At 38.4% G+C, this 18,620-nt stretch overlaps 1 protein-coding gene across 1 annotated transcript; it reads right to left on the bottom strand.

The window, feature by feature from the left end:
- Window positions 1–1,843: 1,843 nt before the first annotated feature.
- LOC113051414 (sal-like protein 1) lies at window positions 1,844–15,663 on the bottom strand. The gene is made up of 3 exons (XM_026215155.1): window positions 14,671–15,663; window positions 4,867–8,267; window positions 1,844–3,426 (listed from the first exon to the last, which is right to left on the bottom strand). Exons 1-3 carry the CDS (start codon window positions 14,741–14,743, stop codon window positions 2,986–2,988), a joined length of 3,915 nt encoding a protein of 1,304 aa, XP_026070940.1. The 5' UTR covers window positions 14,744–15,663; the 3' UTR covers window positions 1,844–2,985.
- Window positions 15,664–18,620: the final 2,957 nt, after the last annotated feature.

Genomic DNA, 18,620 nt, shown 5'->3' with positions numbered 1-18,620 from the left:
AGTAGAAAAATCACATTTGAATGAGAACTGGATTGGAACAATCCGGTTTGTTGTTGTTGTTGTTTTTTTGTTTGTTTGTTTGTTTTTTTTGATTGATCACATATCAAGCCATCAGTGATCATCATCATCATCGTCATCATCATCTTCAAATAACAGGCTAAAAAAAGAAGAAAAAAAAAAGAAGTAAAATAAAATAGCTGTCTCATCGCTCTCTTAAACTGCAATTATGCAATATCTGATATTTTTTCTTATTCTTCTGTATAGACATGAAAAACACATAAACATACATAAAACGTTAATAATGTTCAACGATATTAAACACTGCCAAAAAGATAAAAGAAAAATGTGAAACAATTAGGTTTTCATAATTAGGTTTACGTTAAAATTAAATTATAGTAGTCTAGCCTATTGGCTTTAGTCGATAAATAGATTTGACAAAAATAAATACATAATATAAATTATTAAGAACTGCATTTGTCCTCTTGCAAAGTTTCACGGTTGTAAATCTAATAACTCTGATTTCAAATACCGATGACAAACGTCATAATTGAGAGGCGGTTCGTATCAATATTGTCAATAAATTGCTCGCGGTCTGTCATTGAATACTCCGGAAGCTGACGAGGTGTTCAAACAAAGCGCCTGACCGTCTCTGGCGCTAGAAGAGTGAGCACAGATTGAGAGGGGCGGGGACCCTCTGCCGCTCTCGGAGTGTTTGCAAGGGTCATTTAGCATCGCGATCTTGTAAATATTGGGGAATTTAGCCAGCTATAAAACCAGGGGAGTAGGCGGCATGGGGCGAGAGGATGCAAGCCTCAAATTAACAGATTTTGCGTTTCAGGAAGTGCAGTGGTCTGTTAAATTAAATGCAGCTGCTGAAAAAGCAGGACATATATTTTATTTTAAACGGTGATAGATTGATAGTTATTATTTGTATGTATTTATTTATTTTAATAGACTATCCACTAACATCCACCTATGCTATGCCTCGGTGACATTCCCCTAAACGCTTTATGTGTGTGTGTGTGTGTGTGTGGGTGTATATATGTGTGTGTGTGTATATATATATATATATATATATATATATATATATATATATATATATATATATATATATATATATATATATGCCACATTGTGTTTGTGCAGCCTAAATTAATTTAATTAGGCTAATTTATATTTTTATAATTATAAAATGTATATATTTACAGTCTCCAGGTAGGCCTATTAAACATTTATATATATATATATATATATATATATATATATATATATATATATATATATATATATATATATATATATATATATATATATATATAGGCTATACATATATTTTTTCAGCTAAAATCCTAATAACTCAAAGAAAACGGACATGAAACGTTTTCCAAATGGGACAGTAACGGTGAACCAATCCATCTGTACAAACTCTGAAAGAAAGGGGCTTCTAAAACGATCGAATGTTTAATTAAAGATGCTGAAGCCTGTCAACCGCCAGAATGATGAACTCAGAAATGTGATTTACAGCAGAGCTGCATGTGTTTTAATGAAGCGCTCTGTAATTGCATTTGCATCCTGCCGGACGCGGTCTGACACGTTGAAGTTAAATATGTAACCGACTTTGGATTAACATTTCACACGTTTAATGCACTCTGTCAAGAGAAGAAATCCATAGTCCATCAGCCAAAAAATAATAATAAATAAATAAATTCTGCCGGAGCTAGAACCAGGATTGTCGACTGGGCAAACTCAACATTTTGAAAAAATACGTATAGTTTGAAATAGTTAAGAAACAAACAAACAAAAAAAATAAAAATACAAATGAATCATCAAGACGGACACTTTCTTTTGGAAAACTGATGTATTTGATTAGTAAAGAATTACAGTATCGTAGCTGTTAGTAGGTATTAAACTGTAGAGAAACTGGGCCCTAAAAGATCTTCCAACTTTTCAAGAAAGTGCATGAAACAGTCCATATATATATATATATTTATATAATATTTATAAAAACCCTATCATCATCTGTCCCCTTGCCGAGATGGACCTTGTCTTCGAGTAAGACTATGTACAATTGCTGTAAAGGAATTTGTTGCTCCACATACGTAGGCGCGTCAACACATGAAGTGCAGTATATGTGAAACAAAGACGCTAGTACCTAGCAGCTGTTTGAAAGACAAGCAACACCTCAAGACCACACAAGGCATTTCACTCTCCCATTCGTAAGCGTGTGGACCTCTCCATGTTGTTATCTAATAACCGTTTATGCTTTTCATCCTATAAGCTCAAATAAAGATTGAGAACTGAATGTAGTAAAAAGCAAAGTGAAAATACTAAGGTCTAAATAAACAGCTGAGGTGAAAACCTTTTTTTTTTTTTTTTTTACTTTTTTGTTCTTTTTAACTTACAAGACAGAGAGAAAAGGACTAACCTATGTCCCTGGATTTATGAAATGTTGATATTTCTCAGAGGAAAGTTTCTACACAGATTGTAAACCATCTAGCACAGATAAGTGTACAGTATTTACAGCCTTACGTTGCACTTTTTAAGCTCTAAATAATTACATGAACATCAAGTTTAGTTAACACATACTAGAGATAGAAAATAATTTAATGCCATGGTGAAGTCTTCTACCAAGAAAAGCTAAGTTTCAAAAGCACACTTTAAACACTCATACAGATTCACTCTGTTGATAAAACAGAAAATAGCATAAAAACTAAGTAACTGTTAATATTTTCACTTGGTTTTTCGAGCAAGGTTATAATCACTAATAAATAAGCTCCATAAAACTATAACATGTTGTACATTGTACAAAAAAGCAAGTTCTTTTCAAACTCCTCTTCATAAAGTCTCAATGGCAAGCAAATGCTGATAGTTTTTTCTTTTTTCATTCTTTCTTTCGTGGATGCATATACGGGAGCATGTTTGTGTGTGTGTGTGTGCCAGTTAAAAGAGTGTATGTTTGTTCATGAGCACAACAAAAATGATTCTCTAGTTGGTCACTATCTCCTTGTCCTCCATGAAGCGTGTGAAGCGGAAGTGAGTCCCATTCTCTGTGTTGGCCATTTTTTCTAGGCCAGCCAGAGAAGGATTGGGCTCAGAGTTATGCAGCTTTTCCATGCTGCCTGTCAAACCTCCGATCGGAGAACTGCCTCCATTGCCCACACTCCCTGACAGTGGAGGGGGCAGGCCTCCATTCTGGATTACAGAGATCTCGTTGGTCTTCATGGCCAGGCCATTAGAGAAAGCAGCAGCATACTGATTCCAAAAGCTTGTTGGGTCTCCGTTTCCAGCCCTACCAGTTAGGTCCTTTTGGAAGAGCTCAGGGAACTTTACTGGGTTGGTGCCAAGGAAAGCTATTGGACCATCTATTGAAAGCCTGCGACCACGTCGTGCAGGAGCACTGTTCCACATGTGGGTACCCATATGCACCTAGTGAGACAGAGAGAAATAAGGAAGTGGAAGCAAAGGGATTAAAGAGTATAAAAACAAACGATCAGGAGAGCTACAATGTTTAAAAATGGGAAACATTAAAATGTATAACACATAAGATGATGCAATGGAAAAAGAGAAGTAGTATAACAATTAGTATTTAAATAGGCCCACTGGAAGCAGCATTTGTCTAATTATTAAAACAAGGTTAAAATGTTGTAACATTCACTCACTGAGAATGGTGGTCTGCATATGAAACAAATGGCCTTTGGTAGATGTGTGTTCTGAGAAAATTGCACTGTCCACTTTCATTGTGCTGGACAGTATTGTATCTGACAGGTGACCCCAGTTCACCCTTGAAGCATGCAATACATTCAGGGGAAAAAGTACCTTGTTTAATTGTTGCAACCCTTAGTGTAGCACTGAACATATGAGGTATAAAATGTATACCTTGGTATTTGAACATCCTTTTGCTAATTTTGCAGTTTACAAAGCTCTAAAATGATTAAGTGATCCCCATTCCCCATTCATATGATAATCTTTTCAAACTGATGGTGTTAAATGCATTGCTAATTTATAATTATTTCACAAAATAGTACATTTACAAAATCAATATTTTATGCAGTGAAATCTGACTCATTAAAATAAATTTTACATTTTATACTTCACTAAAAGAGTTCATACTCATTTACTCAGAATTTTTTTTATAGTTTGCCATTTCAATTCTTCCTGAAAATTATGCCTATAGTGAATCATGTTTCATACAAATTAGTGCAATCAAATATCCATATAAAACCCCCAGGATTCTGTTTATCTGTGTGCTAGGCTTTTTATTCATTGCAATCAAAGAGAAACATTTTTTCATGAGATAAATTCTGTAAAGATTTTGAGCGTACCACTTCTTAGGGTGAATGCCGCTGTTAAATGTGTTTAAAGCCTGTTAAGTGAACCATTCCTGGCTATGTTCCACCAATTACAAGCTCAGGTTTCAGCCCAATATTCATATTAATTTGATGATCTAACATTTCCACTTCCTCTTTATTATTTCTGTATACCCTCCTATATATATAACGGAGCACCGCACATGACATGCAAGAAAAAATAAATAAATTGTGTGCACGATTTACTAATTCATTCCCTCCATGTACTAAAACATGCACATAATTACTATTGCGTTCCTTCAATTTACTATTGCATTCAGTCGATATCGAGGGAACAAATTAGTAAATCGTGGGCACAATTTATAAAACAAATGAACGAAATAGTAAATCAAGGGAATGCAATTTTACCTCATCAGTACTTGTTTTTATACAGTCATTACCTATTTTGGCTGGATTTTCACAAACATGAATAGCAAAATAACGTCAAGTAAAATTGTCAAATAATGTAATTCATAAGAACAGACAAATTCATTTCCATTTTATATAAACCAGTAGTTACCTTGAGATTTCCTTTGGTGGTAAATGCTCGTCCACAGATAGTGCAAGCAAAGGGCTTTTCTCCCGTATGGGTTCTCTCATGGATTTGCAGAGCACTGGATGAGGAAAATGTCTTCCCACAAGTGGTACAGTAGTGCTGCTTAGGCATCCTCCGTGGTGGGGCAGTCGAAAGTACTGGAGAGGTGGAAGCAGATGAGGTCACCAGTGAGGAGGGCAAGTCTTTTACTTCAGGTTGAAGACCATGCAGAAAGCCGTTGACCTCAGTCTTCATCATAGAGGACAAAGGTCCAACAGACAGAAGGGATGGAGTTGGGCTGGAGGCAAGACTGGTGTTGGGTTCAAAGAGCTGGGAGGGCAAATCTCGCATCTGGTGAGTCAGCATATGTTGCTTCAAGTTCCCCCTTGTGGAAAAGCCCCGGTTGCATACTGTGCAAATGAATGGTCTCTCTTTGGTATGGCTTCGGTAATGGATGTCCAAGGCACTCTGGCAGGCAAATGTTTTCCCACAGATGTCACATGCTGTATTCTTCAAGGTGCCTCGATCACGGAAGGGGAAAAGCATACTAAGAGGATCTTTTGATGAGTTAACTGAAGTAAGATCCAGAGCTCCAGGACTGACAGAATGAGACTGCATGAGACCCGCACTGATGTGGTCCAATAGCAATGCCCTCTGCTGCCGATCCTCCAGACTAGGAGACTTTTGCTGTTGGATAGTACCATTAGAGGGTGATGGAGCTTGCATGGAAAAGGTAGATTCAGAGACAGCTGGACTTCCAGCACTTTGGCTTTCTATGTCACCTCCAAGTGAAGAGGAGTCATTTGTGAGTCTATCTCCTTCCATTACTCCGTTCTCCACTGATTTTCCTTGATCAAAGTACACTTCATCTTCTGCTCCCTGGTTGGCCCTCTTCTCCTGGTTATCCATGATTAAAGACTCTTGTGGAGTAGGGGATGAACAGAGGCTGTCTTGAGATGCGTCAGCTGACTTTGGTGTGTCTGGAATGCTGCTGTCTGGTCCATCCTCGATTCCTTCCATGTTATCATCAGAGAAGTTGTCAAGATCATCAAAGTTTCTCTCATCAAAGGAACCAGCATCTGATCCCATGGATTCTGGATAGTTGTCAGGAAGAGGGGTGTTAGGGATCTGTCCACCCATGTGCATGCGAATGTGCTGCTGAAGTACAACAGCATTTGTGAACTTCTTCTGGCAAATAGGACAAGAATGCTGGACCCTCAGGGGCGGCATAGCTCGATGGACACTGTAATGAGTCTTGAGGTTGCCCTTGGTGGTGAAGGCACGACCACACACTTTACATTTGAAAGGCCTCTCCCCGGTGTGTGTGCGGTAGTGCATTTTGAGTGCACTATGGCAACTAAGAACACGGTGGCAGATAACACACTCATTAGGGTCTGTCACTTTCCTGTCAATGTTCTCAACGAGTTGCTGAAGCTTAGATGTTTCTGAACCTTGGAGAGGATCAAGGAGACCCCCAAAAGGAAACTTAGCTTTGAACTGTTCTGACATCAGGGGCATGAGTGGGTTAGTGGCCATTGGGGGGCTGTTGGAGGTGGTGTACTCAATGGTACCCTCTACCGCAGAGCTCATGTTTGTCATTAAACCAGATGAACGGTTGATTTCTTCAACTTTTTCATTTGAGGTAGGCAGGGTTGTGCTCTCACCTTCTTCATACAGACTATCTGTGTTCTTCATGGGTGCATCAGCAGGACCTGAGTCGCTTTTAGCAGAATGAGAAGGGCTGCTTATAGCCACTGAGTTATTATCTTCCTTCTTGATGAATGGAGGCAGGCTTGGTATAGTTGGTGGAAGTAACATGCCAACAGAAGATGTCAGAGTGGACAGAACAGGTTTAGTATCCAGCCAGCTAGTTACTGGCTTCTCAGGAGGCATAGACATACCATAGGGAATGCCAGTACTCGTAGGAATATTGTCTAGATGCTCTGGGACAGGATATGGGTTCATCTGAATGTGTGGATACTTCTCTTTATGACGCTGAAAATGAACTTTCAAGTTACCACGGGTGGAAAACCGGTTGCCACATATGTTGCATTTGTATGGTCTCTCACCTGTGTGAGAACGTAAGTGAATCTGCAAAGCACTGTCACTACCAAACACCTTGCCACAAAACCTGCACTTATGCTTGAAAAATGTATCCTCAGAACTACTCTTCGGTTCGAAAGAAGAGACATTAGGTGGCTTGCCTTTTCTTTGCTGAGCAAGTGCAGCCAGTGAGTTGAGATCCTCAACTGTAGTACCGACACTGGGCAATGCACTGGAAAATATTGGGATGCCTGGGGGGGACTGAGGTAGAAGGGTATTAGCCACAGGATTCAAAAGGCTTCCCATTGCAAAGGCTGGTGTGGATGACTTTGCAATTGATGGATTTCCTAACTGTGGATGCAAGCTTCCTGCATTACCTGGCCTTTTGTCTGAAGGTTGGGCATTAACTGTAACTGGCCCTGAAGATCCAAGGTTTTGAGATGACTCTCCCACACTGGAAGTGTTCTGAGGTAACTGCACAACATTAGCCATCTGTTTCAAACTGCTAATGCTTGCAGACTGGCTAGCTATGCTCTGTGCTAACCCTGCAGCAGCTGCCAACTGTTGAGATAAATGGGAACTAAGAGTGGTTAGTGGGCTAGTGCCTGAACCTAAAGTCACAGGGGAAGAATTAGGCGGTGTTTGGAGCTCAGGTGACTGTGAGGCTAGCAGAAGAATCTGGTGACGAATCTGCTCTATGAGCTGTAGCTGATGGATCTGCTGCTGCTGTAGGGCCAGAAGCTGCTCCATGAGGGCTGGCACAGCCACCCTTTGCCCCCCTGCTGCTCTGGTCTCTTGAGAAAACTGAGCCACAGCCACTTTGGTGCTTTGTAGGTTTTCAATAATGACGTTGCTGTTGATCATGGAAAAATTGCCCAGCTCAGTCAAGTTACCCAGCTGAGGTAGTGAGGCAGAGTTCCCCAGATTGGACCCAGTGCTGCTCAGAGCTCCATGGCTGCTTCCAACACTACTGAGTGGGCTGCCACCTGCAATACGTCCACTCCCATCATTATGGGGTGCAGAGACTCCTGACATCTCAGTGTCCATGGCCTCCTCTTTGTCAAGTACGTTCTGCTCCAAAGGGTCAGTCAACTCTGCTTGATCTGTGTTATTAGTTGTACCATTCATCTGCTCATCAGGATTATGAGGAGAGGAGCCTGGGGAGAAGGTTCCGGAAGGAGACACTGGATTTTCATTCACGATTAGAACTAATTGATTCTTAGTGCAATTCTTCTGGTGTTGCTCAAGATCCGATAGTTCAAAGAACTCTGCGCAACATCTGCTGCAGACATGGGCACCCGATTCTTTACAGGGGGAGTCGTCCGGGTGGGTCCTTGTGTCCCCTGCAGAGGAAAATAAGAGGGGCGAACATGGGGATTAGTGATTAGAAACGTTTTGTATCTGAAGAAGCAGCTTTATCTGTTCAAATTCTTTTGTTGTTAATCTTCTGTTAATCAGTTTACTGCTTATCCCCTTCATACGTAAAAAAAAAAACATGAAAAAATAAACAAATACCAAATAACACCAAGAAAAAAGCCTCCACACTATGTAGAGCTATGATGAAATAAGATAAGAAAAGAGACAAAATCAATAGCACTTTTACAATATTGCTTAAACGTGATCTTTGAAGATGTGTATCAAAGTCCCATCAATTCAACCACCTTAGGTAATCATTTTCTTCAGATAATCCATCAAAACATAAAAATACTATGAACTGAGAACAATGGGCCCTAATGAAATCTCATAGAGGGCCATTGATTTCCAATATTTCATACTCCTCAATGTCTACATGTCCACTAGGCACAAATCAACCATTTGAAGGACTTATTAGACTTTCAATTTGCTGTCAACTTTGCTCATTTTCAACCCACTGCAGGCATCTTGGACAGGTTATCCCTGTCACTAAACTAATTTGTATCCAGTCAGCCTGCAATCAGGATCTGACAGGAACAAGTAAGCCATTGGCATTCAGATTGCTAGGCACTCTACAGGAGCAGAGAAATTTACTCATACCATGCTAAGCATGAATTAAGTAATTTCATGATCTTATGACATTATTTGGAATTCTAAATCATTGTTCAGTCAGTAGGAACATTTGTAACATTTGATTGTTTATCCATATAAATACAGAAAAGTAAACAATTACTGAAGATTTGACTAAGCAAGAAACTATTTGCTTGATTAAACAAGTGTAAGTTTAAGTGTACAGTAATAATATCACATTCCAGAAAACGAGATGATTTTTATTTAAATTTAACAGTGGAACAGGTTGAAATCTCTTCTTGAAAATGAACCATAAGCACTAAAAAAAGTGAGAAAAATGGTTCTGTTCACTCCCTCCCTTCTTTGAGGGCTGTGGCCTTTCTCCAGTTTCCTCATTCTTTCTCATCCCACCTCCTCTCTTTTGTCCCTCCAAAATCATGCTGTTTAACATACAAGTTGATTTACAAATTGCAATTCTCTATGAGTCCCACTCATTGTGGGGCTTTGCTCTCAACATTTTCATCATCGTGGAGATTCATTTGCAAATGAAACCCCTGCAAGAAGTGTGTCCCAGCCCTGTGGAGAGACAGGATGGCTCCCCATTGTTCCCCAGCATGGGAGTGTCAGAGCAGGGGAGAGGGGTGAGGGCCCAGCCTGCTCATCACGGCTGGCTCTAAAGCAGATCCTGTTTAATTCAGGGATTATCTTCTCCCTGTGTCTCTCTGAGCTGGAACATCAGATAATGTTAAAGTTGCCATGACAGTAAAGCCGTGTATCACACAAACGATGTGTTGCCCAGACGGGAAAAAGTCGACTTTTTTGATGAAAAACTTTTAATATTAAAAGTCTGTCGAGTAGAGGGTAATGAAACGGAAAAAGTGAGTTTAGTGAGGGGTAGGAAAAAAGATTACTTGGGAAGAATTTAACGATTGATGTTTAAATCACGTCACATTGCTTATTAGGAAAAGTTATTAATTTGTTTTCAAAATATATGTGTATATAACTGATATTAATAGTAATAATAATTATTTAGTATTCATAATAATTATTAGCGACTGCATACTAACAGTCGCTTGTTTATTTACAGTCATATAATGTAATGAAAATTCACTCCAGAAATGAAACAACTTAAATTTATTCAGTGCAACCCGTTGAAGACCTTTGTTTTTGGTTTTAGTCAAATTTAAGTCACTTCGTCACACAATAAAATACAAACAAAGAAATATCTAGTTTCCTTGGTAAATATGTGCTGCAAGAGACTAAAATATGAAGAATAGAAAATATCTTTGGAATAAAGGTTTTTGTTTTTGTTTAGTTTTTTTTTTTTTTTTGGGGGGGGGGGGATTGCTATGCACAGAAGTCAGAAGTTGATACTCTATCCTTGGAAATGCATATTCAAAAGTTACATCACTGTGGGCTATTCGAATGTAAATTAAAAAAAATAATAATTAAAAGATACCTTGTTTTCTAAGAAAATACATATTCTAAAATGTTGACAGTTGAACTATCAATTTCCAAACAATGATTTGACGATCATCCCATGAAATAGATTGTTGACATGTCTGTCCAAATAGACATTTTGACACAACTTCGGACCTTAAAATAAAGCATACGCTTTGTTCTGCATGTAAACATTGGTTCAAATCAAATCAAATAAATAAAATAAAATACATATGTGTTCCCAAAAATAAATAGAATAGCATTTGAACAAATAAATTAACATTTTAAATAATTACTTTCATCTTTAAAAAACAAACAAACAACATAAGTCAATTGAAATGAATTTTAAAACCCATTTCGCAAATTGAAGAACATTAATATCAAAGAGTTTGAATTATACTCAAAATAAAAATGTGCAATGGGCAGCTTACAAAGCCAGATGTGTGTCAATACGTAGTACAAGGAAAGCAAGAAACGACTCCAGTTTGTGAAAGCTACTGTACACCGTGCACGGCTGTGTGCTGTGATGTAGATTAGTGAGGCAGAGCTAGTTTTGATGAGAACAGTTCTTTACAGCGTGATGGCTTTGGGTCATCATTAGCATGCTACAGAGCTTGTCAAAGATCTGATCTCAAGTAAATCAAGACAGAGAAAGGAGAATGAATTTGTGTTTTAGTAGATAAAAAAGAAAAAAAAAAAGAATGGCTAGAAAAATAGAGAGGATAAACATACATGAGAATAATTTGTAATGTCTACATTACTTTTCTCAGCTGCAGGCGCCTTGCTAGTTGTGACTCCGAAGAGTGAGTTACCGTTCACTCAGAACCTCCTTGTGTGTCCCTTACAATCTACCACCCACCCTCAACTTTCCTGCTTTCCCTTAGCTTCCCTCCCTCACTTTCTCTCTCAAGTCATAGAAAACTTCCTACTGAACACTAGATGGTGTGCCTGGGAAAGGCTTCTCTTCTGATCACCTAGCCCTTATTCTCAATTCTTATGACATGCTCTTAAAAGGACAATTGTAAGAGGGGACTATAGAGAGAGAAAAAAAATATAATAATAATTAAAAAAAACACAGACAACAAAGCCACTACCAAAACTTTCACAACATAAACACTGGCAAAATGACAAGATACAAAATCCTTGTTGTTTGCAATGCTTGTGTGTGTGTTTTGGGGGGCGGGGGTGTCTCACTGACAATCTCTCTGGGTGGGTGTGTGGCAAATTTGCTGAGGTGAAAGGGGAAAGCAGCCACATTGATCTCAATCCACATCACCCCCCCCCCCCCCTCTCTCTCTCTCTCTCTCACACACACACACACACACACACACACACCATCCCAGAAAAAAAGTAAGAGTCCCTGTTTGGTTAGCTATAGCACAGCATGGTGGAGGTCAGAGACATGGTACACATGAACACACTCTGACCTGATCTCTCCTCGCCTCCCCACAGAGGAAGCCTGGCAAAGGTTAAAAAAGCTCTACATCCCACCCTCATTGACAGGCCAACAGGGACAGACTCCTCACCTCAGTCTAGCCATAATACTGCTTTCTAATACCTCACAAAGGCCGCAAAGCATAGGGAGAAAATCAGCGTTTTAGAGTTAGAGTTTTTCTCAAGAGAGAAAACACCAATGAAGTTTATCTGTAATTATTAAGACCTGGTTTACACCAAAGGTTAAGGAAAAAAAGTTACCAAGCAATGCTTAATCCATGAAGACAGCAATGTATTTCTGAACTCTGGCATACAGGTTGTGCCTTTGCTTTCAATGAGCTGTATTTGGTGAAAATGTGAACTCGGTCAGCTGACAGCGGTTGACAAACACTGCCATTCACTTCTTTATTCAATTTAAAAGGGAAAATCCAGCAATGCCATGATTTTGAAAATATTTTTATTTTATTCTAGCAGTAAATCACATAAAATTCACCTATGAATACCCTTCGCACATAAGTCGCCAAATTACTGCTTATGTAAATCTGGGCCTGTTATTTCTGATTTCTGTACATCTGCGTTCGCTACAAATGAAAAGAGATATATGTTAAAATAAGGGGATGTACTTAGTTTTGCCTCTCAACACACATTTATTTTATTTTTTTAAATAGCCTACAACAACAAGAAAAGAAAAAAAAATCTTACGCTTTAACGATTACCACTGATATATTTTTCTTATAAGCAAACATACACATATTGGAAGTTTAAGGAACGCCTTTGAAATTAAAATTGTTAGCCTACATCTAAAAGCAACTGGTGCCTATAGCAGCCCATGATCTAATGAAAAACAGTTTAGTTTTATTTTATTTATAACCTCAGAAATCAAATAGATTTAAAGTGAAGAAAAGGAGCGTAAAACAACGTTGCTGTTTACTGTAATATTAGAGAGCTAATAGTCGTGATATGCCAGATTCTTTATATATTTTACCTAAAGATTGTCATAGAACGGTCATTAATATAACGGCGTGCTATATTTCTATAGACTACTAATTTTTCATTTTTGCATTAACGGTATAAGTAGGTCACTTCTGTTAATTCGTCACATGTTCCACAACGGAATATCTACAACAGATTTAACCAAAACCTGAATACAAATAAAATTGAACAAAATTATTTGGATGTAGCCTAGTTTTGAAATGAAACAAAATCCTTACCTCTTCAAAGGTCCCAACGCAACCAGAAACATGATATCCTACAAAACGCTGAGCTAAGCAAGAGATAGGACAGTTCCCCCGAAACACTCCGTTTTAAAACGGTTCAAGTAAGACACTTTACTGATCAGAATGTTCAGTGTGCCCTTTGAATTCTTTTTATAGCTCGATGGGAGTGAGACGGCCTTTGATAAATGCAGTTTAGCTAAAAGTAGGTAAAACAAGTACAGGCTTTAAATTTGTAGGCTGTTGCAAAACCTGAAGTCACTGTCTGCCTGATTTCAGAAACAGATATAACACTAAAAACTATGAAATCATAAAAGACTACATTTAGTACGAGAGTATTAGAACAAAAAATAAAATAAAATAAATAATTCATAGGCTACGATTAGGCTTGTTATAGGCTATTGTTATTTTAAATGTTCAAAGAAAATAATACTTTTATAATAGGTCTATAGCCTATTTAATAATATTTTGAACGATTATTTGTAGTACGAAAACGCGTAATAGCTGTGTGTAGTAAATGTACGTTTTAAAAGCTGCCAAGGAGCTGTATGAAAGATTAGTTTGGTCACAGCGTGGGACAGTGTGTGTCGAGCAGTATGGCACGGGCTACTAGCAAGTCGGCTCTTGATCATAAAACTTATTTTAAAACTCAATTAAAATGTAACGAACGAGATTACATATTGGTGCAAGTTTTCGATACCCCTCTAATGTATAAGGAGGTATAGCAAAAAATAATATGACGCAAAAAGAGTTTAAATTAGGCTACAAGTGTGAAGTCTTAATGGAAAAGCTCGATTAGGCTACATGAGATAATGTGATTTGGTTATCCGATCGCCCGTGACTGTATCCTTCAGTCTGAATGTGCTTACTCATCACCTATCCCATAGTTTCATACAAAACTAGAAATACTGGGGGAGAATATTTTTAAGAAAATAAGTTTCGCCAACGTCTCAACCACATTTAAGATCGCATGACATAACTTTCGATAAAGGAGTGTGATGTGCACAGCTGGTCACTGAGATGTGATGTAAAACTATACAGAGAATCGAAGAAAAATAATCGTTTCATATTGTTAAAGTCTGTTTGGTGCTGCTGAAGTCTAGAGATGCAATATCCCAGAGAAGAGGGGAGGAGGGAGGGAAAGGCTGAAACCAAGCGAAACCCCACTTGTGTGGGCAACTTAAACGGCCCAGAACAAATCTAATTCTTTAACTTTCACATATAAATACTGAGGAACTGTGTCAAATCTTTACTAAATAAAATGAAACGCGAACTTCACCTGGGTCTATATTATGCTACTTTCTTTCATAAGTCAACTCGAGAACTTAAAACTAAAACCTTAAGAATGGTATAAAGGGATTCTTAGAAGAATCACACAGTCCTAAATGAAACGTGTTTTCGTTTTAGCGCAAAGTGATAGTTTCGAGTAGTCTAAAACTTTTCAACGGTGGGCTACAGCTAGTCCCTCCAGTAGCTAAAAATATAAAGGGAGATTACCAGTATTAATTCCTTGTCTGATATTAAAAAAACATTGGAATGTCACTCTAAATAGGTAAATAAAAAAAAAATAAAATAAATAATAATAATAATAAAAATAAAAATAAATAAAGTTAGAAATCCCTTTTGGTAAAAAGTGCAGCGCGAGTTTACGTGTGTAATAAGGGCTTGCACTCACCATTGTGCTCGGTTAGGACCGGCTGCGAGTCGGACTGGAAATGCTGCGGCTTCGCTTGTTTCCTCCGCGACATGCTGCCTCACGCATCAGCCACGAAAGAATAAAAAAATACTATCAAATCTGCTCAAAATTACTAAAATCGAGCCCATCCACCGCGCATGTGTCCTGTTATGATTATCAATAATGCCTCGCGATTAATCATGGGAGGGGGTGGAGGGGGTCCTCTGAAAGGCGATTGGCACCTTGCCAGCCCCCTATTCAAACGAAGTCTCTTTAATCAATTAGCCGTTGATTTGCTGGGGACTCTTGTCTCTCTTGCTGCTCCCACCCAATGAGTTGATCCGTGTGGAAGAAAGGCTGGATTTTCCTACTCCCTTTAGATACAGTTTAACCCTTCTTAGCAACCATCTGGTGGCTACGTTGGAGCTTAACTTGGCCACTACAGGAATGTCAATTTCTCTTTCGAAAGACCAACCGTATCTTTTGAGCTTCCTGGGCATCAAACTGGTGCTCAAAAGTTGCAATTCACCAAAAAGTGTCCGGATAGCCAAACTCTCCGCCAAAGGTCTTCCAAAGCATTTCCCGTAGCTTGACGTTTCAGAGCGTATTGTGTATCCTCGTTTGTGATTGGCATTAGAGTTGTTGTAATTCAGCCCCTGGATGATTGCACGCGCACCGTTTCTAACCAAGTCGCTCTTTCCTCAAGGCAGCGATGTTCAAAGTAGCTCGGTCAACGGAGTTTCGTGCGTAATGGCAACTATTGGCGTCTCGAGAGTCCAAAGAATGTATCAGATGTCCCAAATCAGAATCATCTGATTATTGCCGAACGGGATCAGTAACACGTTTTCATCACACGCCGCATTCAGCGAACAAACAAACTTTAAGGGCCCATGCAGAACGGTGAGAAATCCTCAGCCCCACCCCTCTGTTATCCTATTGGTCAGTGCTCTGTTCTATCATAACTCGCGCTCTCTGTCCCTCTCAGTCTCTCACCCACCTCTCCTTCCCACTCTCTCACCGCGCGACTGAGAGACAGGGGAAGCGCTCGTGCCTCACATCGAACTGTCTCGACCGTGCGAATGCGTCCCATCTAGCCTGTTTGAAAATAATTTAGCAAAACATTTTTTTTTTTTGGCTTGTTTTATCTTTCGAGGCGGTGACTGAGAAGACAGTCCTCATCCAATAACTATTTAGTGCTGAAACGTCAGGAGTCGCACAAAATCGAAAAGTCTGGAGATCATCAAGAAATATACTTGTTTTCTTTGGAAACAAGTATATTCAAGAATCGATTTAAGCTGGATAAATAACGAACTCTCTTTAAACAGTTTGTTCTTCTGATGAGGAAATATGCTATGTATTGACGCTTACTCATTTTATTTTTATTTGTAAATTGATGTGCAATAATCAAAAGTTAATTTGGCTTAAACATTATTAAAATAGAATAATATAAAACAAATTATCTATGAAATGACATAAAACAATACGATAAACTTTTTCTAATGTTAAATTTATTTAACATAAAATGTAACATTAATTTGCTTCAACTTTTTTGAAGCTGATAATAGGCAAATCATCTGTTGAAGCATTTGCAATGCATTATTATTATTATTATTATTATTTTGTGAGAATTAAACGTTTAAAATTGTCAATAGTCTACATATGCAAAAACAAACTTTTTAATAATTCCACATTCGTGAAAACAAAATTAACATTTTTTTATCATTCCAAATATATGTCCATGTTACTTTACGTTTTGTTATAAAATAATAATAATAATATTTTAACAATAACAACAAATAATAATAATAATAATAATAATAATAATATCATTAATAATAATAATAATAATAATAATAATAATAATAATAATAATAATAATAATAATAATAATAATATGAGTTATTATATTTATGGATAGGCGGTGTTTTAAAGAAGAGAGACCCCCCCCCCCCCCCTCCCTGATTGCATTGCAGCGACCTGCAAAAGCTGAAGATTTATGCTCTGGAAAAGACAAACGAAGCTATCAGTCTAGCTGATTTTGAGAAATGAAGATAATAACGTTACTATAGGTGATGTCTCGGATGCCATTATTTCTCACTGAATATTTAACGAACTGCTGCCGGCGAGATGGATCAGGTCCTATAGCGTCAGCTATCCATACTTAAGGCGACTGTTATTTACTTATTAATGAAAGAAGAGAGGAGTAAACGGACGACGTGTACTTTTGTTTGAGAAAAAAAATGATATACGGAGGAGAAATCAATATACTACTTACCTTTAAAACATATCAGATTATGGCTGTGTTTTAAAGTTATTTCGATTGTTTTATTTCTTTATTAGACATATGGTCTATAATGTCCACATTAATTTAATATTTTTTAAACATTTGTCATAACATAACTAACCTCAAATTATTTTTCTTTCTTTCTTTCTTTCTTTCTTTCTTTCTTTCTTTCTTTCTTTCTTTCCTTTAAAAAACTCATACAATAAATTATGAAAAGTCCATTCAAGACAACAACACCTGGAATTCATATCGTGTCATAAATGCAGGGATACTGACTGTGAGAAGGGGGCAATATTGTGATGTCCCCGGCGAGAGGATCGATGCTCGGTTAATTGATGTGAGTGTTGGTGTGGGGCTGTAAACACGCTGATTTGCAGCTCAGCCGAGCGCAAGACGCTATAAATGAGATTCCCCGCGCGAGCTCGGACAAATCACCGCGTGAATGACACTGACGGCGAGAAATTTAGGCTCTGACTCGAGAGAAGTCAGGGGTGCACCAAAAGAATGGGGGTAGGGGTTAAGTGAAAGCGCCCAAATACTCCCTCCCTCCAACTATTATGCGGCGGCAACTAATTGGCAGGGGTGACAAATGTTTGGAAATATTATTCAGGTGACACCGCGTTAACCGATGCGCACGAGCTCCAATGTAAAGTTAGACATCTTCCTTAGACATGAGAACATTTATTACGATTATCAGAATATGGAATTTATAAATCTTTATGATAGCATTTTTCATATATAGAGCAAAGAACAAGTCAGGACTCTTTCTAGAGCGCAGATGCTCGCGCTCACTTGGGTTGTCACGCGCTAATCGATAAGAAGCATATAGCAGCGTGAGCGCGTGGGGTTATCATTCACCATTATCACTGACAACCGATAATTGATCATTCCACAGAAACAGAGGGCGTTTGACTGCATAATTGAATAGCATAAACAGTATGGATGATTTTTTTTTTTTCGCCTTCGCGTTTGTGTGCGCCACACATGACCGTTTTATGTTTTTTTATCTCTTATAAAGAGCCTCCTTTTGTAGCAGAGTTCAACATGTAGCTGCTTCACGCTCTGCGTGGAGAATTACAAACACATGGATCGCACTTTCAATAAGATCAAGACGAAACAGTGGCGAATGTGAAGAAGGACTTTATAAAATGTTAAACTTCATGTCACAGGGAAAAGCGCGTCCTCTCTGCATCCTCCTAACTGTTGAGCTATGAATGAAAGATGATTCTCTTTACTCTGTCCTCTTGAGGAATTTGATGCTGCTTTTCTATCAGGCTGATTTCCACTCTGTCTGTTGGAGGTAGACACACGACTGTTTTAAGCCCCGTTTATCCACATTCATTTCCGCTCGATCGCTTTTTGCAGGATAAGAGTGGAATGCAAAACACAATGGGACATTCACAGTTTTTAGTGATGGGGACAGCATCAAAATAACGGAAGTATCTTGACTTTGAATTAGGACTATGAATTATTTCTTGTTCTTTAGAAAGTGGATAAAGTTTATGTATCTGCTGTAAACTGTGATCTTGTCTCGATGGCAGGCGTGATGATCATGACAAGCAGCAGTCGCCCCCTGATGACATCCACCATCTGTTATCAACAGATGACGGAGATCATTGCAGCCACGGAGGCATTTTCTAATGTGTTAACTTCCAGACCTCAGGGT

The sequence above is a fragment of the Carassius auratus genome, chromosome 32 (genome assembly GCF_003368295.1).
Source record: "Carassius auratus strain Wakin chromosome 32, ASM336829v1, whole genome shotgun sequence".
NCBI classification, from domain to species: Eukaryota; Metazoa; Chordata; class Actinopteri; order Cypriniformes; family Cyprinidae; genus Carassius; species Carassius auratus.
The sequence above is the reverse complement of the archived record's forward strand: the minus strand, read 5'-3'. Positions and strand labels throughout refer to the sequence as shown.